Consider the following 24193-nt stretch of genomic DNA (forward strand, 5'->3'; position numbering starts at 1 on the left):
AGGAATGAGAGACGAATGGCAAAGTAAGCCAATGGCAGGCGATACCGCGGGCGAGGCGCTTTTTTGGGCCTCGCCCCATTCGTCCGCTCACCGGAAAATCACGTGGCGATTACCCAATGAGGCAGGAATGACTCGACACTGCCAAAGAAATAGTACTTTTTTTTCTGGCTTTTGCTTTTTGAGAGACTCTGCAAGGAGACAATTCCAGTGATACTTCTCTCATACATCTTTCCTATATATTCGTTGAGATTCCACCCGGTTGCAATCTCGAATTTTCAATATATCAATCAAATCTACTAGTATTCTATTAAACTCTCATCGATCCACTGAACCGATCTTCCCTTTTGACTTACTCATCCATACCTCCCGTCGGGCATACTATCTACCTATCTAAGCTGCGACTTTATCGCCTCTCCTTCTCTCATCTGCCCCTCCGTCTGTCCACTTGCTACCCCGCCGCACCACCATGTCGGTACGTTTTTGCTTTTTCCAGCATTTCAACCTTCTCAATGGCAATATTAATACTCATACTACCTCCAGTTCTTCATTGAAAACCCTAATGTCGGGGACAGATGCTCCCTCGAGGATTCCAGAAGTAAGTGCGCCCGTGACTCACCTCTTGCAAATTTCCGTCCCTCGTTAACCCTCGGTCTCTCTGTTCCTCTACAGTCCGTGGATACAACCCTCTCACACCCCCCAACCTCCTTCAACATGAAATCGCCATGACGGAGAAGTCCCGGCAAACGGTCATGGAAGGTCGTGAGGAGGCTATTGCTGTCGTCCAAGGCACAGACACCGACCGTCGCCGTTTGCTGGTTGTCATCGGCCCTTGCTCCATCCACGACCCCGAAATGGCCCTCGAATACTGCGATCGCCTCATGAAGATGAAGGAGAAGTACCAGGATGAGCTGCTGATTGTCATGCGCTCCTACCTCGAGAAGCCCCGTACCACCGTTGGCTGGAAGGGTCTCATCAACGACCCCGACATTGACAACAGCTTCAAGATCAACAAGGGCCTGCGCACCTCCCGTCAACTCTTCGTCGACCTGACCAACAAGGGTATGCCCATAGCCAGTGAGATGTTGGATACCATCTCCCCCCAGTTCCTGGCCGACTGTCTCTCCGTCGGCGCCGTTGGTGCTCGCACCACCGAGTCCCAGGTCCACCGTGAGCTGGCTTCGGGTCTGTCCTTCCCCGTTGGTTTCAAGAACGGCACCGACGGCTCCCTGGACGTCGCTGTCGATGCAATCGGCTCCGTCAAGCACCCCCACCACTTCCTGTCCGTCACCAAGCCCGGTGTCGCTGCGATCGTCGGCACCGTGGGCAACCCCGACTGCTTCGTCATTCTCCGTGGTGGCAAGAAGGGCCCCAACTTCGATGCTCAGAGCATCGCCGAGGCCAAGGCCAAGCTGATCGCCAAGGGCATGCCTCCCCGCCTTATGGTCGACTGCAGCCACGGCAACTCTCAGAAGGACCACAAGAACCAGCCTAAGGTGGCAGCTGTTCTGGCCGAGCAGATTGCTGCTGGAGAGACCGCTATCATGGGTGTCATGATTGAGAGCAATATCAACGAGGGTATGCTCCACCCCCAATCCCTACACTTTGTACATTAGTATGCAACTAACATCACCGCAACAGGCAACCAGAAGGTCCCTCCCGAGGGCAAGGCCGGCCTCAAGTACGGTGTCAGTATCACCGACGCCTGCATCCACTGGGAAGACACGGAACTTGTTTTGGAGAACCTCGCACAGGCTGTGCGCACCCGCCGGGAGAAGCTTGCTGTCAATGGCAACGGCAACTCCCAATAAATCAGTCACTAGTTGGGACATGTCTCTTTTCTTCTCTTTCCTTTTTCTGCATTGCTGTTAACACTTGTTCCTATATGGGGTTCAACACGTTATGCTCAGCCATACCATTATTGTTCTCTCGACGCATGGGTTGATTAACGGATCGGATTTATTTCTTCTAGCGGTTGTTGACTTATTCATTTTTGCTTATATCTTGGATGAGATGAAAAAGTGATGTCTATTCCATGTTGTATCCTACTTCTTTCGGATTGTAGTACACGTTCTCCTTCAAAAGATCTCGGTGAAATTCCGTGGCTCATATGTTATGTACGGATAGTATCGTGGGACTCTATATACTATAGGACAGATATTAGGCTTATGTCATTAGGTTACCTGAGAATAACCTGACAGCAGGTTTCAAGCATTGAAAATATTCATGGCCCCTGGCCTGCGTGCCTTAGAGACATATACACTGTGATGATGACTATACGGCCATAGAATACGTTACGTGAGAGGACCGTATCAGCATGCGAGAGCATTGAGTAACCAAATTAGTTGAATTGTACTCTATGAAGACCAGCCAAAATTTTGCGCAATAATGTCACGGGACTATGTCTACTTTCTATACTCGACCCACTGGTGCCACTTTGTAAAAGGAAATAGCTGGGTATAACTCCCATGAAAAAGACGCAGAAACTGGTGCTGTCACATAGCCAGGGCCCATGGGGGGCTTCTTAACGTGATACGGAAGTTTGCATGGATCAGAAAGGCCCCGGGATACGAGGTTTATTAATAGCAAATATCGACAAGAGCATCGGGAATCCTCCCTAGAGTACATAAGTTGATAGTACATGCAAGCTATTTTGGCATCAATGCGTCGAATGAAACCTCCTATAGGAAGGCTTCTGGTATCACTAAACGAGAGATAAGGAAACCATTATGAACAAAGATGAGTGACATCTAAATCTGATCGCGTAAAATTGACCGTCTCACCCCGAGAGTGTGAGACTATCAGGCGTATATGGCCATCTATGACATCAAAGGCATAGCATCGTAGATCATGGCGGGAGAAAGCAACTCATACAACAAGGGGGTGATTAGGAAGTAATACATATATATAGGCAGTGTTAGTGATCGATTGACTGAGATATTGTGGAATCAGTCCACTTCGGCGCTTATGAAGCAGTCTCAGACGGACTCATCGGCCGCGTCGTTTTCGGAATTGCGATGCTCCAGTTCTCCCTGCAGTTCCGGAACCATCGTACGTCCCGGAAGCCATGCATCGTGGAGAGGCAGGATCAGGCTTGGGTTGACATACTTCCTCAGCCGCAATCCAAGTTCTTGTCCACCGATGCGGATCGGAAAAGAATCGCGGTCGATGCCGGATGGAGGAGAGAAGGTCGAGGACGGGGACGGGGAGATGTCCCCCCCACCAGGCCGCTCGCGGTCAATGCTCTTTAGAGCGATGAACTTCATAAGAGGCTCGTAGGTCCGTGCAAAGAAGTAGCTGAACCATACGGTTGCCATAAGGAGGGGCACAATAAGCAAAGAGCGCGTAATAGCCCGGCGTAAGGCAAGCACGCCGATCATCGCGAGCTGGAAAACAATCAAGCCCATCAGAATTCGACTGCAGATCATCGGCCATGCGCGTCCCGTCGAATGCTGCTGATGATCCATCGCGTACAGAAGCTGGTACTTGTAGATAAACTTGCCGATGGTGAAATAAATCAACCCGAATAGGCATATCAACCATGAGCTAGGGAACACGCTGTATACAACACAGATGATAAGGCTCAGAACCGTCTGCGGAATGGAATACCCGTAACTGAATGTAGGGGGTGTGGATAACTCAGCATAATCCCGAGGGGTCTTAGCGGCCAGAAAGTTGATGGGATACATGGCAACACTTCCGAACTCTAGGAGTCGGAACGGGAACAATCCTATTCCTTGAAGACATAGGAAGTTAATGTAGAATGGAGCAAAGTTTTCCAGAGTCTTGGCCAAGGCAAAGGCTATGGTCGTAGCATCTTTGAAGGCGTCTCGCAGATTCTCCCAGAACCCGTAGAATGTCGTCGCAGTTCCGAACACCGTGAAGACAAGAAAGAGGTTAAAGAAAGAGAAGAAAAAGGTCTTCGATATGACTGACAGCTCAATGTCACCTCGCGACATCATGCCTTGCTGGTTCGAGAGCCCTGTGATCAGGTTAGCGCTGAGAGTTGACATGAAAAGACGTTGGGATATATCATACAGTTATACAAGTAAGGCACAGCGACAGTCAACAGCGAGAGGACCAAGGTCGGCAGACCAGTCTGCACAAGGGACTTGGCAAGTGGGTTCCGAGCAAGAGCGTCGGCCAATTGAGGGAACACCTTGTGGAGAGTCTCGTACTCAAGCAGATAGGCAACGGGAATCAAAAGCACCGACCAGAATACAGTCAGGAAGCCAATGACCACAGTGATGAACCAGGATTGCATCATCCGCCTCGAGCGCGGAAGGTAGGTGTTTTTCCACACGACATCAGCTGGTGCTGGTGCCAGTCTAGCGAGCAGTTGCATGGGGTGAGGATCAAGTATGGCTTGTACAACCATCTGAGACGCGGCAATCGACTCCATCGTGACGAAGGCGACCTCAGTAGGCGGATATTCCTTTTGGCGAGCAACCTGGATCTTCTCGTCGAGACGACGTAGCTTTTCTTCATAGTAATCGATCGCATCGATGTTCTTATAGCGTAGCTTGAAAGGCCCATACCAAATGCGCACTGTTGGCCGCTTGTGTGCATAGTCCGTAACATGATCGCGTCCTCCTTCAGAGAGAAGCTGGATTCGTTCACTCTCTCCATCTGAGACAATACTAGAGCCACGCGGCTGCTGGTGCATCATGGTCAGTGCGTTCGGACTTGCCTTAACCCGTTTGTAGCCCAGGTGCCTAGTCCAAGCCCGCTCGAGATTTCGCAGAAGTTTCAGTCGCTCGTCGATCAGGTGGTCTAATTCGCGCCAGTCCCGACACAGTGTGACACTCTCGACCTTACCCACTTTAAGGCCTTCCATGAAATCCTTGATCTTCTCCTCGGTCCCCAAATCCGGAGGGATCCCAGACAAGCGAATAGTCCGATCGGTCGTACTGGTCTGGCTTCCAAGGTATTTTTGCCTCGTGCGGATGACCTTATTGGTCTCTTGGATGAGCATGTAGACAGCAAGCCCAGTGAAAATGTATGTAAAAATGACATACATCCACAAGTAGTTCGGATCCGATATGATCTTCTTCTTGTCTTTGTCTCCATCGAATGTCTCGTCATCATCGTCATCCCAACCAGGAACCCCCGATTTACCGGTATTCTTGTAGTGTGTCGGTAGAATGATAACCAAGGCGAAGAAGAAGATAGCGGAGAGGAATCGAATGGCGAATTTCAGGAAAGTGAGGAACTGTGATAACAACTTCGTGTCAGACAAGATCGATTCTGACATCCAGCTCGTAGTCGAGGCGAAAGACAGAACTTACAACGAAAGCATCCAAGCCTGCAGACTCCAGCACCTGCTCATCAGTGATCCGATATAGTACAGGTATCCAGCCAAAGAAACTATCAGGTAGTTCGGGCAAGTATGAAGCTGCGCAGCGTTGTCGTCGCCGAGCGGCGTATAGTTCGGTCCATTTCGGTCGTAGAACCTATAAGAGACGCGAGCTGTTAGAGGAATTCCATTCATTCTTGCGTTCCGCAAAGACTTACACAGAAGGAAAAAAAGGCGCTGAGCCCGACGAGTAAACTGATCACTAGTTGTGTGTACAAATCGCGGCCCCTCGTCTGGTCATCCCAACGAGGCTCATGCACGTCAATGGGACTGTCTACCACGACCGCGGCGGTCAGCATGGCTGCCGCGGCGGATTCCGTGAGAGACATGACGCTCCAAAAGCAGATGTTCTGCGCCGGGGATGTAGTGGATGATGTTCAGCTTTGTTAATGCATTCGGAAACGTTTGTGCTCGGGAGGATGCGCAGGTCAAAAACAACTGACGTCAGGGGCCTGGGTCACGCTTTAGATTGTAGACGGACTCGCGACCTGGAGGATGTTGCTTGGACGCGAAAAACAGAACTGGAGAAGTCAGGCGACACCGATCCAAACACTCTACACCGCAATCTTCGCGCTAGGAACGGCAAATTGGACCCGAGTCGGGCATCGTTTGCTAAAACATATGTTGACGAACCCAAACTCAAAAGTACTAGTCTCGTCTCGTTCTAGTTGGCGATGAGTTGTGCACGTGGCTTATTCAGCGACCGTTTTTTATGCCGCTTGCCGCTTGCCGCAACTACAGACGGCCCGGCGTCATACGATTCAAGGATCAGGCCAGCACAATTAAGATCTTTCTATTCTCTAAGATTCGACCAACATGTACTCCGAACTCATAATTAGGCTGACCAGTGCCAGATGGAAACGATATGGACAATACATTATCTAGTTCTGTGAATGCCGTGATGCATCATAGTACAAGTCAAGCAGACATCCAGCTGACCATGCTTGGGTCGGGGACTATAAAATATAAGGTTAGCCAAGATTGATCGACATGACGCAGAAATAGAGAGTAAAGAAAGGTATTCAAGACATACGGAGTCTGCACAGTGTGCACCATTCTTATTTGTTAGTTCTGTAAGGCCCTTCCATGGACTTTCCCTCAAAGCCCGTTTGCAACCCTCCAGACGTCGAGTAATCTGTTGGTAAGTCTCTGTCCGTTCTGCCGGCGTCGTCCTGCGAGCAAGGTCGAAATGCAAAAAGGCGCGGAGGAAGTACCCACGCTGCCAAACCCACTCAGGACCTTGGTGGTAATTTCTGCCTTTGGCAGTTGCAAAGTCGGTCGAGTCCTCCGAGTTATTGTAGTTAGGGCGGTAATTGAGATCGGAAGGGTCAAGGGTGGCCATTCCTACCGGCCCTACCAGAACCTCGTCGGCAAGAGCGAGAGCTGTGAGTGCTTTGGATGGAGTGAACAGGTCTGGAGCGACGGTCATGGCTATCGGGAAATTGGAACGAAGCTGATAATCCTCGTATGGCTTACCAGACCTGTACAGATCCTTGTAAATTCCCCGTCTATTGATGATGTTTGCGTCAATGTCGTACTGGCCATCGTCCTTTGGCTGTAGAGGAACATAGTAACAGCGCTCGAAGTTGGCCCGAATTCTTGACGCCCACTCCTTGAAAGAGATGGATTTCCCTTCGCCAATGTCGACTCCATCATGTTTGTAAAGGCCTCGCTCGTGCAGTTCAGCAACCCAGGTCAAGGCGCTGTACACTAGCCCGGTTATCTCAATGGCTGCCCCGTCTCGTGGCGTACCAGGTACGCCTTTGTTGCCAGCTTTCGCGCTCTCACCCATCTTGTCCTGCCATGTCCCACAATTGTATTGACTGCCACCGAATATCAGTCCTGTTTCCCAGTCGACTTTGACATCAATCTGAAAACCTTCCTGTGTCATTTGCATGTCAAGGTCAGGTCCCGCGTTGTATTCCTGGAAGGAGAGTCCTTGTGCATGTCGCTGTAAGACCTCCTGGATTATTTCGGATATCGTCGAATGTTGCGAGTAGGCCCTAGGGTCATCATACGGGAACCATACATCATCGTATGGTAGGAAACGCCTGGGAACATTATGATCCAGAAGCCTCGAACCATCTGGTGCCATTTTGGTGTAATCCTGGATGGATTGCAGGAAGAACCAAACAGAATCCCGAGAATTGTAGCGCGGGAGCTTCCCACTGCTCAAAAGATTCGGGATCATGCCATGCTTCAATACACTCGCAAATGCAGTTATATGCTCTTTGGCATCCTCAAAGCGACTTGTGCAGAGAAGGAGGCCTCTGAGTGAAATGAACACGTCGCGACCCCAACACCTTGCCCAGTCTACGGCGAAATGTGGTAGGCCAGCTGCAAGACTGGGTACCTTCTTCGTGGGCCACAAAGACGCTGAATTCACATATCCAGTTTGTTGGACACTCACCATACCTAATTGATGAATGAATTCTTGCCCGTTCTGTATGTGCGGTCCCAGAAGTTGAATTCCTCGCTTCCAGGCAGCATTGTAGGCAACCTGAACGATTATTGCAAAGTACCGGGGTAAAAGGAAACTTGGCAGCTGACGGACGGCTTGAAACTTTTCCTGAAGCCATGTAGCTGGCCTGCCAAGGGCAGTGTGTTCGTCCGTGTGGCCCAGCTTCTCCAGGCGAGCCACAATATAGTCCAGAGCCCACTGTCCATTTCGCAGGTGATCACACAGTGGGTGGCCGAGTTCGTTGTATTTAATGATGTTCTCAAGCACGCTCCACCACCCCTGTAGACCGGCATAGACCAAAGGCCCATGGCCGGGGATGTCGTAAACCCCGTCCTGGCCCTTACTCGAGTCTCTCTCCTCTGCTTCGCAGCGGTAAAGCGCGAAGTTCAGATCAACTAAGCTGAGATCCGAGAATGCATGATCCACGCCTTCGGTGATATAATTGTCCAGTCCACTTGCATGTTCAACACTCGGCATGGACGTCTCAAACAAGGCAATAGACCCGGCAACAAAAGAATCCAAAACAGATATGATGGTATCTTTGCCAGACTCCTCGATCTTGGTACCTTCAAACGTTTTAACTTGGCTCGGCAGGCCTCGTAGATAGAATTTGTCTGCTTGTATCCGCTCCTTAGTAGTTTGGCTTGCATCAACTTCTAAGAGCCACGTCCCGATATGCTTGACATGAGTACCGACGAGATGTGTGGGCGCCAGAACCGATTTTCCGTCTTGACCAGGAAAGGCTGTATGTGCAATCAAGAAAACACCCTTCCGTGTTCTAGGATGCACCCTGTGCACTGTGATATACTCGCCGTCATGATGGATGTGCGTTTCATCATACCCTTCAACACCCATTCTAGTATGAAGGTCATTGAGTAGTTTTTTGATGCCTCCTATTCCTCCCTCAAGAGAGTTTAACCCAGTCTCGGGGGCTTCCGAAAATTCAGAAAAGTATAGCCGATGTTCATGAACGAGATCGACAAGCCGGGGATATACTTCATCGTAGCCGATGACGCTGCCAATGGCTGAGGCACACATGGCCACCAGAGCGCCATTTGGTAAAGTGTCTTTTGCGGTTCTCTTCTGCGCAGGCATCTCGTTGTCATGGGTGCAATCCATGAATAAGGCCTGAACTGGTGTAGGTCGGATATGAGCAACTTTCTCTTTGCCGGAGTCAAGACCAGAAGAAGCAATCGCATGACTACTACCCGAAGAAGGCAAGTCAAGATCGAAACTACCAATCGGACGTCCGCCATGACGGTGAACAAGACGGCTCAGTTCCCCTGTACTCCAGGCCTGCATGGCTTCACGGATGAGCGCATTTATGCCGAGACGTTTGACAAATATATAGTCAGCTTCCTCCGAGCCAGTGAAAAGTTCCGCGAAAACGGTCAGATTGGGTCGAACTTTGCGTGCCTCATCTAACAGGTACTCGGCAACCACCAATGGTGTCGAATGGCAATTGTCAATGCGAAATCCTGAGAAATATTTGGCCATAAGACGAGTGTAGTCTGTCATGAAATCCCAGAGGAAAGGATTATCGTCACGACAACTGCCATATCTCAGCTTCACGCAATCGCCCCAGACGATTACTTCACGTCGCAGATAAGCCCTAGAGTCGGGCCCCGCATTGTCCCTCAGAGCATCAGCGTTCCATATCCAACCGTTATTCACCAGAGCCAGCGCCCCTTTCTTGTGCTTCTTGGTAACATCGTTCAAAGGCAGCCTCGTGAAGTACGTTTCAATTAAAGGGCTTTGTGCCGTGACGGCGCCGAGCTTGGGACCATGGTCGTCAATCCTTAGATATTTTATCCGGTTGAAGACTTGATTCATAATCTCTGAGACGTCTCCATCGTACTCCTCATAGAATGGAAGATTGACCTCGTCGAGTATTTTGGACAGACTCTCCTCGACTGTATTAGTGTCAGATGTCGGAGAATCGTGCGGACCAAAAAGGGCTGTCAGTATAGCTGCCCCAAAGTGCAAATCAACAGCTCTGCTAAACCGCCCCAAGACCTGCTTCGAGGTGGGTATAGCGTGTTCTCGAATGAAAGTTGCTTGTTGTTTCAAAGTCCAGTTCTTGTAGTCTGAAAGGTTGAGTTGCGCCCATTTCTTGTCTGTTAGATTAAGGTCTTTGGATGTTTTCCATTGATCGAGTATTCTCTGTGTGTCAGCCTTCACATCAATGGCATAGAACTCCCAGAGTCGTATTCCAGAAATGACTTTGTCCCGCATAGCATTCATGACTTTCATCAATTCGTCCACAGTTTGAAACTCGGTGGGCAGCCCAAGAGTGGAGAGTTCTTGACCGAATTTCAGCAGGGCAGTGTCCAGCTCCAGCGCTGCTTCAAGCCATGGGGCAGTTTCGACACTGTAACCAGCTTCTGGATGTTCCTCCAGCCATTTGCTGTTATGGGCAGTGTGGTTCCATACAACGTCCGTAAGCGATAAAAGCCCATATTCATCCTCCATCTTAGAAACAAGACGCGCAACATCGTCTTCACCATTGGGGAACACGGCGTCATCAAATTGCAGCTGATCAAAGATGCTATAAGGTGAGTTCGAAGCTCCGCGCTTCATCAGGGGCGTGAAATGAACCATATTGTAATTACGTTGGCTAATGCCGTTGAGGTGCTTCTCCCAGTCCTTGGGATACTGTCCCATGAACTTTGAGATCACAGAGTATATAGAAAGAGCATTGAGTGGAAGATCTTGACCGCGAAGAGTCAACTTGGGTGAGACATCGATATAATGGGTTGGAGTCCTTGTTTGCTCTGGGGTGGGTGTTGATAGGACGGAGAACTCAGGAAGCGGGGAGAAGGTCACATAGAAGGCGAAGGAACCCGCAGAGGTGATGGGGACATCAATCTGAATGTTCTTGTTGAAATCCGGGGATAGGCTAGATTTATGGAAAATGTCAAAGGTTGATAAACTTGTAACCATTCATTTCTCTTACCTAAAGCTCCGAAAAGCAGACCGATTGAAAGATTCACCCTTCTCGGGGATGTTGACCCATAAAGCACCCTCTCTACAGATTGAGCTGCTGCCTTCAATGACAAAGCGAAGCAAATATGGCGGGTCCGTGGGAGAAGGGAGGTAGAGGTATCCTCCAGGAACATCGGGCGATCCATCATCCTTCAGAGGCAGCAGATAAACCTGCTGTGGAGAGGACATTGTGAACTCGAATAAGACTATCTGTCACAAGTAGAGGAGCTTCGGAAAGAGCTTCGACGAGAGTTGGTGACAATGGTGAGTCTAGCGGCGCTACTCTTGGTGAATTGCCGGCCAGACAAACCAAGGAACGGAGATGAATGGATATGAAGGCAGGATGTCCTCCTAGAAACGACACCGTGTAGCCACGGCACAGAGGTCGCTGGCTATTTATGAGGAAAAGAACAACTGGACGAGAAGCAAGGCCGACCAAGGTTTCCTGTTCCTGGGAGGTCCAGGGCAACCCCGCGGGATCACTGACATCATGAAAGAAGGCGGGCTGGAACGGCCCGGGCGAGAACACGGGCCTCCGCACGCCTCCTCTTTTTTCTTGTTGGCCTCCCCTCATAGCCCCGGTCAGGCCATTGATGATCTGGCAATTGTACAGCTCATTACTGGCGTGGATGTGATAGAAATGAAGAAGATTCAGACATTCCGGTGTCATTGCGGTCTATAGTCATCGGTCTATGTGCATGAGAAAATCTCGACAAAGTATACCTACCAACAAACGCTTCCCCCAAAAGATAGATGGTGATAAAGATAGACAAGTTGGTGGAAAGAAAGGAAGGAAAGTGACAAGGATGGGGAAAACACAAGAGGAGGGGGTAATGCATAAATCCTGCCCCCGTTCACAACCTGGCGCTCAAAACTGCCTGGCTGGTTCCACTGCTGGTCACCCGCCCCGTTTCAACGTAAGAGATAGACTCCGGCTTTCTGTTAAGACACAAAAGGAACAGATTTCCCTAAATTAACAACCCGAACATAAACCAAAGGAGAGGATCAACAGGTCCAATTTACCGCTCAATGTAAGAAGGAATATCTTCAACGGACATACTGCCCTTGAGAACACCTATTTTATGGTCAGTATATCGAAGGCAAAAACCATAACAAAGAGCAAAAGAACGGGGTTACTCACGGTACACAGCCGTAAGCAAGGGAAACTCCTCCTCAAGGCCTTGCTTCTTCAGGAAGTTGTTTACCTCAACCGCAGTCAAAGTACCCTGGAGCTTCTGGCCGTTGAGTTCTGTCTCCTCGACTTTCTCGATCGACTGCTTTCTCTCAATGCTGAGTTTTGCGCAGCGGAAGTTCCGGCCACCGCTGCAGCTAGTAATCAGATCGGCAACACCTGCACTCTCCTCGGTGAAGGTTCGAGTATTGATGGTGGCCCCGAAGAACTTTTCACCAAACTTGACCATCTCGAGAAGGCCAACCCGCATGATGGCAGCCTTGGCATTGTCACCCCAGCCCATGCCGTCGACCCAGCCGGCAGCAAGAGCAACTACGTTCTTAAGGGCGCCTCCAAGCGACACGCCCGCGACATCACTCACCACACGGATATGGAAATACGGGCGATGGAAGAGCGACTTCAGGACCGCGTGGTCCACAGGGGGGTAGTCGGACGGCAGCGCTTGCAGCTTTACTTGCGATAGTTGGCCGGAAACATCCTTGTGCTCAAACTGAACGAGATTCTCGGTCGAAGTAGACGGGGAACGATTGGGAGATGGCGCCTTGGAATCCATGTGCGGGGGATCATAGGCGATGCTTGACTCGGACCATTTTTCCAGTGCGACCTCGCTCGCGATGTTTGCGCCAGATAGAGCACCGCAGTAGATACCCAGGATCTTGCCAATGGTCTCCGAGAAGAGATGGATACCTTCTTCGTTCACATCAACACCCTTGATGCAGGAGATACCCCGCGCATAGGGTAGGATCTTGCCCTTGATTTGCTCACAAGTCTTGATGATAAACTGATGGGGCAGGTTGAAGACAAGGATGGTACTATCCTTGACTGCGTCAACCAACGAGGGATTAGCATGCAGGTTGGAGGGGAGGGTAATTCCAGGCAAGTATTTGATGTTCTCGTGCTTTTGGTTAATCACATCCGTCAAGTTTTGTGGGCCCTGGCACAGCGGTGAAGAGGGATCATAGTGCCGGGACGTTTTGGAGATTTCCACCTTCTCCTCAAAAACCCACATCTCAACCTTCTCCTCGAAAATTGCGGGGTTGCTGGCGGCATTTTCGGCGACGATTTTGGCGATTGCGCATCCCCTAGACATGACCCAAGTCAGCCCTTTCCCTCTTTCCTGGCACTAGCGCCATGACGAAAAGCCATCTTGCACATACCAGTTTCCTGAGCCCACCACAGTGATCTTGTGTTTGCGCTGGTACGGTCCGAGAGAGCCCATTGTTGCTTCGGTATTGGCGGGGATGATCGACGAATGAAAAGGGCTATGCGAGTAGTAGCGGACTGCGACAGGCCCTCGAGGCTTATATGCTGTGGAAGGTGATAGACACGGCGAAAATTCCCGACTCAATGGGGTAGGCAGGAGGTGATAGACGGTCGGGGGCCGAGGTAGAGTCACAGGCACAGTAGTCCTCGATGGAAAAGGGCACGTCCGGCGAGATAAAAGGCGCGCTGGAGACAGCATCCACATGCAAGGCCGCAAATGAGAAGGCAATCTTATCGAACCGGCGTCGGTGTGGTGGTGCCCTGATGTAAGTGAGCCACTGAGCCAGGCAAGTGCAAGATAAAAAGGCGGGTTCGGAACCCGTGAATGTGGATCTTTGCCTCCCGCAAGAAAACTGGACCAGGAGCAGGGGGAAAGATTCTGATGGAAATATGACGATCCAGTTTCTATGGCCTTGGACTACGGTCGGCCTGTTCAGGTCTAGTGCCTTGCTACTAAATTGTTGGTCCCACTGTTGGGAATTCTTGTCAGCCTTAATGTAGCACAGGATGGAACCCGAATGGCTGGCGCAAGACAAAGCGCGAGTGATCTTTGACTGAAGACGGCTATCTACCAGGGACCGTGAACTAGATCGGGAAGGGGGTGGGATTTATTTGCCTCAGGTTCAAATGGTTCAATAATTAGACTCGGCCAAGTCGGTGAGGCCCAGTACTATGAGATAAGTCACCTGGGCGGTGAGCCACACATATTCCAAAGTAGAGACAGAACTCACTATCGGGTCTTCGGTTGGGGACTAGTGCACTTCCGGATTAGCCCGCGCTACCCCATCGGAATCAACGAAGAATTCGGTTCTCGTGAAGCACATGCAAGGCTTTTTTCGTCTTGTTCCCCGAACGGAGAAACAACGTATCCCTCCCCATCATGGTAAGCTTTCCCCTAGTTGATATTATGCATGCACGTTTACTTACCAATGCTTTTTCTTAACCAATACAGGCTCCTACTCGATCCGTCAAGAAGCCCGCAAGTGGGAAAGGCGCTCTTCCGTCCTCTAAGCCCAGCTTTCTCCACGATGAGTTCCGCACCACGAAAAAGGACAAGCGCTTGATCAAGCACAGCAGCTTTGTATCGCGGATAGAAAAGAACTCTCAGAAATCTACAAAGCGCCGGCGTGCCTCCAAGAAACTTGCTGCTCTGGACTCGTTGGCCGATGCGCTTCCGGACGCCGACGACGATGTCGCCGACCCTAGCAAACAGGTTAATATTATTAAGCAGAAAACCCTGCAGCATAGACCGGGTGCTATGAAGCGTCGGGAGAAGCTGGAACGGCTGGAGCGCGATCGGTTTGCGAAGAATATGGCGCAGATGTCCAGCATGCAAGCACCAGCGCCAACCGCTACCGACTCCAACAGCAACACAGATGAAGGCTCGGTCTCCAATCGATGGGCGGCCCTGCGGAACTTTATATCTCAAACTATGGAGCAGCAGCCTGCCTTCAAATCAAGCAGCTAGATTGTCGAAATATTGGAATATGGATTGTCTCGAGCGCAACTCGCTCAATCCTCCTTTTCAATCTGGGTGGCAGTTGGCACAAGTTGCAGCCGGTTGCAGCCGGTTGCTGTAACAAACCGCTTTCCAGTATAATCTGTGGCAGAGTCAAAATGCCACTGGTTCCCCCCTCAGTTGACGCTCCGGGCTACCGCGTACGAGTCACCTGAGGATTATCGCTTTCCCATGTTGACAGGGCGCTCCAGGCGAATGAACCAATATAGACGCCTCAATGGGAAGAATGGCAGCCGTGACTACGAACTTCCAGTGTCATGAAAAGTACGGAACCATTCAGTTGGCCTAAGCTAAATGTACGATACGACCTTGACACATTTACACATTTGTCAAATGGACGAAGCTTACAGGAATCTATGTAAGCATAATCAAGGCCATTGGGTCAAGAGGAAGGTTCGGTACAATTAGTAGCTCAATGCTTCCTGGCAGACTTGCGTCTTTTCAAATGAAACAATGGAATATGGGGAGGTATAGAGGATGTCTTCCCAATTCATGCCAAATAGATCTATACTATTCAATTGAGAATCTCACACATGTAGCACTTATTCGGGTTATTAATCAAGACCACATGCCTTACTGGACTAGAATGGCACAGATCCGCATTAGCGAAGTCGGTGCCTGGGACTGACGGGAGCGACGATCGGGACCGCCACCGCTCGTCGCACTTGGAAGCTCCCAGATGACGAAACACGAGTCCTCATCCGCCCCGAGTTTCACAACCTCAGAAACACAAAGCACGAAGCTCAACACGTCTTCCAGAGTTCTTCCACTGACGGATCCATCTGCGTCCAAACCTTACTTGATCGTGTCAGACAAGCCCATCTCTACCACGTCATCCGCGGATACCGTCGGCGATAAGCATCACGTGCTGCGGGGAAAGCTATCGCCCGATTTAGTTTGATTTGATTGTATTGCATCTTATCTGCTGCCATCGGAGGTGACGGTCCTCGACTGCCCTCAGCCTTCCTTCTCCCTCTCTCCCTTACACACGAGCTTCTTCTTCGATTTTTTCCATATCTTCACAGTAGCACTCTCCTCCTGCAGGTATTTCTGCGCTTGGCCATGCTACGGTTGCCTGTACAGGCCCGTGGCCTCCTCAGGGCGCACCGCAACTCTCCCTTCCGCTATCGGCATGCGCCGACGCCGCTTATCCACCCTGTTCGCCGTGGATTCACCAGCTCATCAGCCACTTTCCCTACCTGGTCTCAATTCGATCGCTCAGATTTCACAAACCAGCCGTGGACTGGTAGTTATGAACCGGATCTCCCAACAACAGGGCCACTTGCGTCAGCTCCGGCTTTCGGAGCCCCTCGGGTGACCCCCAGAACGTTGAAGCAGTACCTAGACCAGTTCGTCGTTGGCCAGGACCGTGCAAAGAAGATACTTAGTGTCGCGGTATTCAACCACTATCAACGGGTACAAGAGCTGCAGAGACGCGAGGAGGAAAACGCGGAGTTGCTAGCGAAACGTGCGCGCAGAGAGGCGATTGAGCATCACCCGGTTGAAGGTAGGTTATCCGCATTCCATTGCCTGTCATAACACCTGAGCCAAGCTAAGCTAGTCAGACGAATTCCCAGGCCAGCAACAAACCGTCAATACAACCCCCGAAGCAGGTACATTGCCTACGTCAGCGCAGCCTGGACTCGACGATTCGTCGGAGTTACAACTGGAGAAATCCAACATCCTTCTACTGGGACCATCCGGCGTTGGAAAGACGCTTATGGCAAAGACACTGGCGAGGATACTATCCGTCCCATTCAGCATTTCGGACTGCACACCGTTTACGCAGGCAGGTTACATCGGAGAGGATGCAGAAGTATGCGTACACAGGCTTCTGGCCGCTGCGAACTATGATGTTGAACAAGCGGAGCGCGGCATAATCGTCCTGGACGAAGTGGACAAAATTGCCGCAGCAAAGGTCAGCCACGGGAAGGACGTCAGTGGTGAAGGAGTACAACAAGCCCTCCTCAAGCTCATCGAGGGCACAACGGTACAAGTGCAAGCGAAACAAGAACGAAGTGCACCTCGTGTCGGCAACTCCCCCAACACATTCCCCTCCAACAACCCGCTAGGGAACTCTCCATTCAACCCCAATGGCGGAAACATGCCCCAGAAGGGCGAGGTCTACAACGTCCGCACAGACAACATCCTCTTCATCTTCTCCGGCGCCTTCGTCGGGCTACACAAGGTAATCATGGACCGGATATCTCGCGGATCAATCGGCTTCGGTCAACCCATCCGCGGCTCAGCCCTCACAAACAATCGGTCTCGCGACCACGCACCGGGCAACAACGAACCAATCCCCATCCTTCCGGGATCCGAAGAAGAAGCCCTATACAAAAAGCACCTCCCCTTCTTCGCCTCGGCCACCTCTCCCAACTCCCCCGACAGCGAACCAACCTACTTCAACGCCCTCGACCTCCTCAACCCCACCGACCTCCAAAATTACGGCTTCATCCCCGAACTAGTCGGCCGCGTTCCCGTCACCGCCGCCCTCTCCACCCTAACCACCCCCCTGCTCGTGCGCATCCTCACCGAACCCCGCAACTCCCTCCTAGCCCAATACACCACCCTCTTCAGCCTCTCCGGCATCGAGCTCCGCTTCACCACTCCGGCCTTGCACAAGATCGCCGCCAACGCCTTCACAATGGGCACAGGCGCGCGCGCCCTCCGCACCGAACTAGAGACCATCCTCAGCGACGCAATGTTCGAAACCCCCGGTTCGAGCGTCAAATTCGTCCTGGTCACCGAATCCGTCGCGGAGCGGAACGAAAAACCTATCTATCTTGCGCGCGGCCAGGGCGGACGCTTCCACTCCATGATCGCCGCCGAGGAAAGTAAGTGGGAGGAGAAGGTTCGGAGAGAGAAAGCGGAGAAGAGTAAAGATAAGAAAGCGAAGACGCAGCCGGCGAATGAACTTCCCCCGATTTCGAGCTTCAGGGAGTATCGTACGCAGACGGCTGGGTTTTAGGTGTCGTTCGCTTGGGTTGGATACTGAAGACATTGTACATAGGAACGGAAGAGAGAGAGCATGAGACATAAGCAGGCAGTCAGGCAGTTAGTCCTGTTGTTTTTACCCTCACTCGGCGATTACTAGTCGGATGGATTATTCATATAAGCTAGCTTTTTTGGGCGTTTTATATTAGTGTTGATACCTTCTATTGCGTACTATGTACTTATTGCTGCTGCTGCTAGTACTTATCTGCCTGTCTAGTATTTACACGCTCCATTCTCTATTGTTGATCGTCTGTATGGAATATCAGCTGGAGTATTGGCTCAAATACCGGGTTCAATTCATCATCAGGACAGTCTTCTTTCCGCTTTTCCATTTACAATAAGAAACGGTTACTACACAAATTATCAATCGACGAGTGGCACACCACCGCCCTCAAACATAACGAACTCACGCCCACTGGGTATAGGAAACAGAGAAAACGATAAATAAGAAAGAAAATTGGAAAGTTAAATATCTGATAGGGAATTTCTTGAGAAGAAGAAGTCGGTTCACCACCGCTCGTTACACACAATCTTTCTTTTTGCCGTCATATTTCACGAAAGCTCATCTGTATGGATTCGGATAAGAAGGTACTCCGCCAGGTACCTGACCATAGTAGCTAGCTCCATCCATATCCCTGATCATTGACATGGATGAAGTCCGAGACTTAGGCGTTCGAGGCGTGAAGGACTCCGATGGAGCTCGTGTTTCAGACGGTGTACCTGGTCTAGAAGAAGTAAGAGAGGCAGCAGAGGCTGCTGAAGACGAGGAAGGAGCAGCAATGACTTTTGACCAGTAGTATCTATAGCTGATTCCGAGTGCTTTCATGAACTCCCTCGAGCCGCATTTAATGTCGATGTGTTGCCATTCTTTCCATCGGTCCAGGGGTGTCGTTTGCGTAAGGACGATCAAACGTCGGTATCGGTGGCGATGGATTAGGCCCCAGCCGGCAAAGAATTCAATAAGGTGATCTGCATTGCGCTGGTCTTGGGTTAGGCCTTTGGGGATGTCTGGATTATCTGCTTCAGTGCGGGTGCCATAACTCGGAAGGCTGGGAGGGGATATGGCGTTGCTTTCGAGGTAGTCGTCATGGGCTCCGGATGATAACTCGGCAACGGGGTTGTCATTTGCGGGAACGCCGCAACACTCTAAGACTAAACGGTACATTGTAGGCCATCTGAAGATGGAGTTTTCGGTTAGAGATATTAGGATCTCGGTTGGGTCTGAAGGGTCATAACGTACACTCCGCGTGCTGATTCCTCTGCACTTTCTGATTGTTGCAAAATCCAGTCCAGGATAGCGGGCCGGAACATGATCTTCCAATATCCCGGGTACTTCTTCTTGACGAAGTCAGCAAACCACGCCAGTATCGCCATGGTTGCTTTCGGATCCTGGAGCATTATGTCTTCCGTCACCAATATAGCCCCGCCATGTGGGAAAATGCGCTGGAAGTGGGAGTGGTGACCGGCATATTGGAGAGGTTTGGCCAGAGAGACGCTCCAGAAGTTGATCGGCTTGTTGACGAGGTTTTGGAAGAAAGACAATTTGTTGAAGTTGACCCAGCTCTCGTGAACCTGCTTAAATGTTGGTCTTTCAGTGCATCTCGACCTCGGTGGGAAGCAGAACATACCAAAACCACCCCTACTTGGACAGCTCGTGCAAATTTCTCCCAGTCATCCTTCTGCTGCCAAGTATATATAACAGGGTTATGTTTCTTTAGAAAGGCATGGAGAATTACAAGTTCACTCTGAAGTATCTCGGACTCGAACAAGAGAAAGAATGCTTCTGCTCTCTGTACCTTTCCTGTGGAGTTCACTGTCACTAGAGTCTCATAAGATACTCCAAATTCTGTTTCGAAAATACTTCCCAGATCGGCCGTAGGTGCGGGGGTTGCTGGGTCCTGTACGCCTGGCGCTGAAGCAGAACTATGTTGTTCATGGATCTTCATGGGTTCGTTTTGTTCATCATCTATTTCCATGGGTTCGTCTTGTTCATCGTCGAGTTCCATGGGTTCGTCTTGCACTTGGCTGGTAGACTCGTTCGTTTCGGCCGAAGCTGGCTCCAGAGGCTTCTGTGAAGAGTCTAGCTTCGCTGGACTGGACATTTTCTCAGACTGTAGCTTCAACGGCTCTTGTAAATTGTCTGGCTTCACGGGTATTCCAATCCTGTTCAATTGCCGTTCTGATGAATCGACCCCTCGTGGCTTTGGTGATGAATCCGACCTATTCTCACTAGTGACTTCTTTGGATTGCCTTTCTGTTGATGTGTTTTCCTGCTCGGTTGATGAAATTGACATTGGGGCGTCGACGACGTCTTCTATGCCGTCACATCCACTCCGAGGTAGTTCATAATCCAGAGAATCCCTCACGACAAGTTCTTGGCGGCGAGTAACTGTCCACCGGTCGTCGGCTCTTGCCCTAGATGGCAGTCGCTCAATAAACTCAAGAGAGTCCAACGGATCTCTCACAACAAGGTTAAGAAAGGTATCCGGCTCCTTCTTGAAGTAGCCGTCGTTGAGTGACTCGAGCTTCAGTGAATTAGACGGGTAGGCCAGTAACACGTTGTGTGGCGTACCCTGATTGCCTGGAAAAATCGCGAGAAGGTCGCCTTGCTCAAGCTCCCGTGCCATATTATATATCTTGGACTCCGTATCATTGAAACCCTGAATCCAGCCCCTACAATATGTGCGATGCCGCGACCGCTATGGTTGTTCAGATCAGCAAATAAGACTCATAATATACCGCCAAAGCACTTACTGAGTTATAACAGAGAACCTCATAATCCTCCAGCGTGCAGATATGCTGAAACCAAACCTCAATGTATTGCCCCGCCTTAGTTGCGATAAGCCTTTTAGCAGACGTAGGGCTAAGACCACATAGTCTAGCTGGGCCAATGGACCTTTTGTCTGGTCCATAATACATATATACTAACACCTCACCGGGATTGCAAAAGCGGCCGGACACGAATTTAGCTTTGGGACCCGGCACCCTACGAGGTAGCTCGGGGACATCTTGGCCCGATTTATCGCGACGGTCGTACTTTATCCGGTCTTGATTTGGCGGATCACTCAGCGGGCCAGACAAGTGAGCAGGTGCATCTGAGTGATCAACCTCCGTGTGTGAAACAGACTGGTCAGTCACGATTTGGACTGAATCTCGATTTTGGTCAACAGATGGGCTAGCATTGCAAGGACCGGACTTGAGAAGGTGCAGAGGTGTTTTAGACGACCAGTCTGACGGTCGAACAAGCTCTAGTTGATCAATATTGGGATCTGGCTCTCTGAATTTAGCTTTCTCGTGTTTTCGCCTCGTTGACAGGTGCGAAAACCACTTCGCAGTCTCCTGGGCATTGTTGGAACGCAGCGTAGCTGATGCTGGCGCTAGCGCTGATTTTGGTTTTTGTCCACTTCCAAACAGGACCGGCGGTTGCTTCGCCAGGGCATGCTGCTTTTTGAAAGGCAGTGAGCGAATACTGGGTGTGTAAGTGGGCGGCGTTTGTGTACTCTGTTGTCTTGCACTCACACGGGAGTTGCTCCGAGGGATTGAAGATTCAATCCCGGGGCCCTTCGTGGGTAAGCCAAGCCGTTTCCTTTTGGCATCCCTTCTGCGTCTCTTTTCCTCTTTTGCCTCCTGGTGTTTCAAGTTCTTTCGCTCCCAGTTGGCTACGTCATACGCTTCAAGCTTCCCTTCTGCAATCTGCTGTTTCCTGCGTTGCCAGTCGATAAGGGTCTCTGCCGTTTTGAAGGATTCCACAGGCTCCCAAGTATTTCTCCACTCAGGGTAGTTGGCCCATTTGACCAGGTACCTCTTTCCGTCTGGGAATTTGTGCTCAGCTAGGATAGCTTCCACATCATACTCAGAAGCCTGTGAGCTGGCCGCAGTTGAGGTGATGGAAATGTCATCATCACTCTCATCCTGCCTCCTTGTCATTGCCGGATTGTACAGCAACACTGATACTGAATGGAATTGGGTGCGTAAGGATTTTCTGATATGTGGAGCCCAAGGAATGCAGGGCGCAACAGAGAGCCAGAGACGCCAATTAAGCTACAGGATAGCCACCTAACATAGCATAGTGGGCCGTGTGAGCTGGAGTTGAAACCAATGAACAGGTAGTTGTTTAAAGCCAGCCAGCTGCTCATGTAAGCGCGATTCAAAATGTAGATTAGATTCGCACTGGTAAGTGCGCACGGCAAACATACAGCGGAAGAACTGCAAGACCGATCATGGGATGGAGAACAACCAGGTCACACAAACACACACTTACGGACACATACAGTGCACCTAAAGGAGCTGTCCGTGTGGATTGCGATCTCCCCCAACAGGATACTTACAATAATTGATCAATAGATCAGGGACTGAAGTCCTCGCGCCGCCCACCTGCATATGCGCACGTGATCCGGCGCTAGGCCCGAAGGGGCGACAGTGCACTCGGCACTGCGAACGACGGACGGGAATCCGTAGGGAGAAAGTCAGTCTGGATAACCTCCTAATCTCCCTGCCCCGGTGCCTGCCTCCCCCTACACTCATCGGTAAGTTCCTCCGTTCCCGCCTCCCGTCGGTTACTTTTAAACATCCCTTCTCCTCGCTCCCCCCGAGTACCTCTGTCCCTTGGATGTGGTCCTGAAAGCTGACAACGTTGCGCCCCTCCTCTCAGAAAGTCAGACACACTCTATTGCCCGGATTTCCTTTCAAAGAGCCTCCAACCCTCCCCTCCAAGCTCGACCACGTCGTATCCCTTCCCAGTCCTTCAGATCTTACGTGTAACAAACCTAAGCGAGCTCTCGCAAACCACCCCTCATGGCTAACGACGAGTACGATGTGAGTATCCTCTTTCTCCCATTCGCACCCCTTGCCAAGCAACGGTATAACTAACGGGTTACTTGGTAGTTTCTCTTCAAAGGTAAAGTTGCCACTTCCCGTCTCCGCAGTCGCCGCTCGACCCCGTTGCCTCTATTGTCGGCCGCAAATTCGCGATACACAGCTAACCAACGACGGTTTGCTCTGAACAGTTGTCCTGATTGGAGACTCTGGTGTTGGAAAGTCCAACCTTTTGAGTCGTTTCACCCGTAACGAGTTCAACCTGGACTCCAAGTCCACCATCGGTGTCGAGTTCGCTACCCGCTCGATCCAGGTCGATTCCAAGACGATCAAGGCTCAGATTTGGGATACTGCTGGTCAGGAACGTTACCGTGCCATCACCTCCGCTTACTATCGGGGTGCTGTCGGTGCTCTTCTCGTCTATGATATCAGTAAGCACCAGACCTACGACAATGTCAACCGGTGGTTGAAGGAACTCCGCGATCATGCCGACTCCAACATCGTCATCATGCTGGTTGGTAACAAGAGCGATTTGAGGCACCTGCGGGCTGTGCCCACGGAAGAGGCCAAGCAATTTGCAAGTATGTTGGAACCTTCGCCGATGGCGACCCATAGGTTGAATTTGCTGGTGTGCTAATATACTACTAGGCGAGAACAACCTCTCTTTTATCGAGACATCTGCCCTTGACGCCAGCAACGTCGAGCTTGCTTTCCAGAACATCCTGACAGGTTAGACTTGCCCCCGTAAATCCGTTTGCCAGACGAACTTCGTCATGCTGACATTCTCGTTATTTTCAGAAATCTACCGCATCGTCTCCAGCAAGGCTCTGGATGGCGGTGATGCCGGCCAGACCGTTCTGGGCGACCGCCGCGACATGGTGCGGATCGACGAGTCGGAGGACCCTAAGACCAAGCAGGGATGCTGTTAAGGGGCCACGAGATCGGGGAATGTGTGACACGTCAACCGCAACGACTTTTTATTTTTGTGATGTGATAATTGAACGGTCTTGAACTCTCTTTTTGTCTGTTACTTAGCCTCCTGGAGATGATACACAAGAGGGACGTTGTTAGGAATGGCACCTGGGGTCATGGACATTGTACGGCGGTGTTTGTTGGACATCACATTCTCCCGACACCTTGTTCGCTTTGCCTTTTATATCTTCTGTTTCCCTTTTATCACTTCTTTTTGTTTCCCTTTCTTGTTGATTTCCTCCACCCCCTTTCCTCTTTTCTCTTCCCTATATTCTAACCTGATGAGAAATTGATCTGAATAACGTCTTATTGCTTTTGCCCCCCATGATGTCTGCCTGATGACGGAAACCCAAAACCCTATTTGGTTTAACGAATGTTGTTGTATCTCCCCACTTTCCCCTCGGCGTCTTATCCGTGGCTCTACAGGATTGTCTGTTCGGTATGCACAGTGTGTTTTGCTAAGATTACTCGCCTATAAATGCAATGAAAGAAGAAAAGAGAAAAAATAAAATAACAAAAAGTGATCCGTAAGAAAAGCAAAGCAAGCAATCGTCCCTTCTGGCCGCCTCGGATGGGGCCCGACGCCCGTTGGTTTGCCCGTTACTAGCCATTAATAATTCGCCAACCCCATGCGGG

At 50.7% G+C, this 24193-nt stretch overlaps 8 protein-coding genes across 8 annotated transcripts; 4 read left to right on the plus strand and 4 right to left on the minus strand.

Annotated features, from left to right (window-relative positions):
- Positions 1-205: 205 nt before the first annotated feature.
- Positions 206-2161, plus strand: BO79DRAFT_190596 (3-deoxy-7-phosphoheptulonate synthase). The gene is made up of 4 exons (XM_025680750.1): positions 206-472; positions 541-595; positions 670-1575; positions 1639-2161. Exons 1-4 carry the CDS (start codon positions 467-469, stop codon positions 1806-1808), a joined length of 1137 nt encoding a protein of 378 aa, XP_025542430.1. The 5' UTR covers positions 206-466; the 3' UTR covers positions 1809-2161.
- A 398-nt stretch (positions 2162-2559) lies between these two features.
- Positions 2560-5882, minus strand: BO79DRAFT_168853 (putative DUF221 domain protein). Its single transcript, XM_025679449.1, has 4 exons — positions 5512-5882; positions 5286-5450; positions 4036-5209; positions 2560-3979 (listed from the first exon to the last, which is right to left on the minus strand). Exons 1-4 carry the CDS (start codon positions 5680-5682, stop codon positions 2976-2978), a joined length of 2514 nt encoding a protein of 837 aa, XP_025542431.1. The 5' UTR covers positions 5683-5882; the 3' UTR covers positions 2560-2975.
- A 269-nt stretch (positions 5883-6151) lies between these two features.
- Positions 6152-11219, minus strand: BO79DRAFT_285886 (putative glycogen debranching enzyme Gdb1). Its single transcript, XM_025688416.1, has 3 exons — positions 10771-11219; positions 6387-10713; positions 6152-6309 (listed from the first exon to the last, which is right to left on the minus strand). Exons 1-3 carry the CDS (start codon positions 10986-10988, stop codon positions 6235-6237), a joined length of 4620 nt encoding a protein of 1539 aa, XP_025542432.1. The 5' UTR covers positions 10989-11219; the 3' UTR covers positions 6152-6234.
- A 237-nt stretch (positions 11220-11456) lies between these two features.
- Positions 11457-13740, minus strand: BO79DRAFT_190605 (glycerol-3-phosphate dehydrogenase family protein). The gene is made up of 3 exons (XM_025680751.1): positions 13149-13740; positions 11941-13073; positions 11457-11874 (listed from the first exon to the last, which is right to left on the minus strand). The coding sequence occupies exons 1-3, from the start codon at positions 13457-13459 to the stop codon at positions 11819-11821; spliced, it is 1500 nt and encodes a 499-aa protein (XP_025542433.1). The 5' UTR covers positions 13460-13740; the 3' UTR covers positions 11457-11818.
- Positions 13741-14134: 394 nt separating this feature from the next.
- Positions 14135-14722, plus strand: BO79DRAFT_215284 (FAM207/SLX9 family protein; the record flags this gene model as incomplete). The annotated part of the gene is made up of 2 exons (XM_025683266.1): positions 14135-14137; positions 14207-14722. The coding sequence occupies 2 exons, from the start codon at positions 14135-14137 to the stop codon at positions 14720-14722; spliced, it is 519 nt and encodes a 172-aa protein (XP_025542434.1).
- A 1017-nt stretch (positions 14723-15739) lies between these two features.
- BO79DRAFT_168860 (putative ATP-dependent Clp protease) lies at positions 15740-18067 on the plus strand. The gene is made up of 2 exons (XM_025679450.1): positions 15740-16280; positions 16339-18067. The coding sequence occupies exons 1-2, from the start codon at positions 15836-15838 to the stop codon at positions 17742-17744; spliced, it is 1851 nt and encodes a 616-aa protein (XP_025542435.1). The 5' UTR covers positions 15740-15835; the 3' UTR covers positions 17745-18067.
- BO79DRAFT_190610 (putative Chromo domain protein Chp1p) lies at positions 18058-21724 on the minus strand. Its single transcript, XM_025680752.1, has 4 exons — positions 20525-21724; positions 19399-20469; positions 19011-19342; positions 18058-18945 (listed from the first exon to the last, which is right to left on the minus strand). The coding sequence occupies exons 1-4, from the start codon at positions 21695-21697 to the stop codon at positions 18333-18335; spliced, it is 3189 nt and encodes a 1062-aa protein (XP_025542436.1). The 5' UTR covers positions 21698-21724; the 3' UTR covers positions 18058-18332.
- A 757-nt stretch (positions 21725-22481) lies between these two features.
- BO79DRAFT_76575 (Rab family GTPase) lies at positions 22482-23705 on the plus strand. Its single transcript, XM_025689714.1, has 5 exons — positions 22482-22585; positions 22655-22667; positions 22777-23166; positions 23234-23314; positions 23384-23705. Exons 1-5 carry the CDS (start codon positions 22565-22567, stop codon positions 23512-23514), a joined length of 636 nt encoding a protein of 211 aa, XP_025542437.1. The 5' UTR covers positions 22482-22564; the 3' UTR covers positions 23515-23705.
- The last annotated feature ends 488 nt before the right edge of the window (positions 23706-24193 follow it).

Source organism: Aspergillus costaricaensis (genome assembly GCF_003184835.1).
Source record: "Aspergillus costaricaensis CBS 115574 unplaced genomic scaffold BO79scaffold_7, whole genome shotgun sequence".
Lineage (NCBI taxonomy): Eukaryota > Fungi > Ascomycota > Eurotiomycetes > Eurotiales > Aspergillaceae > Aspergillus > Aspergillus costaricensis.

Bases quoted from the DNA above. Each gene is read 5' to 3' on its own strand.
- BO79DRAFT_190610 (XM_025680752.1), bottom strand. From the start codon at position 21,697: ATGACAAGGAGGCAGGATGAGAGTGATGATGACATTTCCATCACCTCA. The intron at 19,343-19,398 runs GTATGTTCTGCT...ACATTTAAGCAG, and splicing joins TCCAAGTAGGGGTGGTTTTG to GTTCACGAGAGCTGGGTCAA. The intron at 18,946-19,010 runs GTACGTTATGAC...CTCCATCTTCAG, and splicing joins GAGGAATCAGCACGCGGAGT to ATGGCCTACAATGTACCGTT.
- BO79DRAFT_168853 (XM_025679449.1), bottom strand. From the start codon at position 5,682: ATGTCTCTCACGGAATCCGCCGCGGCAGCCATGCTGACCGCCGCGGTC. The intron at 5,210-5,285 runs GTAAGTTCTGTC...TTGTTATCACAG, and splicing joins CAGGCTTGGATGCTTTCGTT to TTCCTCACTTTCCTGAAATT. The intron at 3,980-4,035 runs GTATGATATATC...ACCTGATCACAG, and splicing joins TGTGCCTTACTTGTATAACT to GGCTCTCGAACCAGCAAGGC.
- BO79DRAFT_168860 (XM_025679450.1), top strand. From the start codon at position 15,836: ATGCTACGGTTGCCTGTACAGGCCCGTGGCCTCCTCAGGGCGCACCGC. The intron at 16,281-16,338 runs GTAGGTTATCCG...TAAGCTAGTCAG, and splicing joins TGAGCATCACCCGGTTGAAG to ACGAATTCCCAGGCCAGCAA.
- BO79DRAFT_76575 (XM_025689714.1), top strand. From the start codon at position 22,565: ATGGCTAACGACGAGTACGAT. The intron at 23,167-23,233 runs GTATGTTGGAAC...ATATACTACTAG, and splicing joins AGAGGCCAAGCAATTTGCAA to GCGAGAACAACCTCTCTTTT. The intron at 23,315-23,383 runs GTTAGACTTGCC...CGTTATTTTCAG, and splicing joins TTTCCAGAACATCCTGACAG to AAATCTACCGCATCGTCTCC.
- BO79DRAFT_190596 (XM_025680750.1), top strand. The intron at 596-669 runs GTAAGTGCGCCC...GTTCCTCTACAG, and splicing joins CTCCCTCGAGGATTCCAGAA to TCCGTGGATACAACCCTCTC. The intron at 1,576-1,638 runs GTATGCTCCACC...TCACCGCAACAG, and splicing joins TGAGAGCAATATCAACGAGG to GCAACCAGAAGGTCCCTCCC.
- BO79DRAFT_190605 (XM_025680751.1), bottom strand. From the start codon at position 13,459: ATGTGGATGCTGTCTCCAGCGCGCCTTTTATCTCGCCGGACGTGCCCT. The intron at 13,074-13,148 runs GTATGTGCAAGA...GGTCATGTCTAG, and splicing joins GTGGTGGGCTCAGGAAACTG to GGGATGCGCAATCGCCAAAA. The intron at 11,875-11,940 runs GTGAGTAACCCC...ACCATAAAATAG, and splicing joins CTTGCTTACGGCTGTGTACC to GTGTTCTCAAGGGCAGTATG.
- BO79DRAFT_285886 (XM_025688416.1), bottom strand. From the start codon at position 10,988: ATGTCCTCTCCACAGCAGGTTTATCTGCTGCCTCTGAAGGATGATGGA. The intron at 10,714-10,770 runs GTAAGAGAAATG...CCATAAATCTAG, and splicing joins TCTGCTTTTCGGAGCTTTAG to CCTATCCCCGGATTTCAACA. The intron at 6,310-6,386 runs GTATGTCTTGAA...TATATTTTATAG, and splicing joins GTGCACACTGTGCAGACTCC to TCCCCGACCCAAGCATGGTC.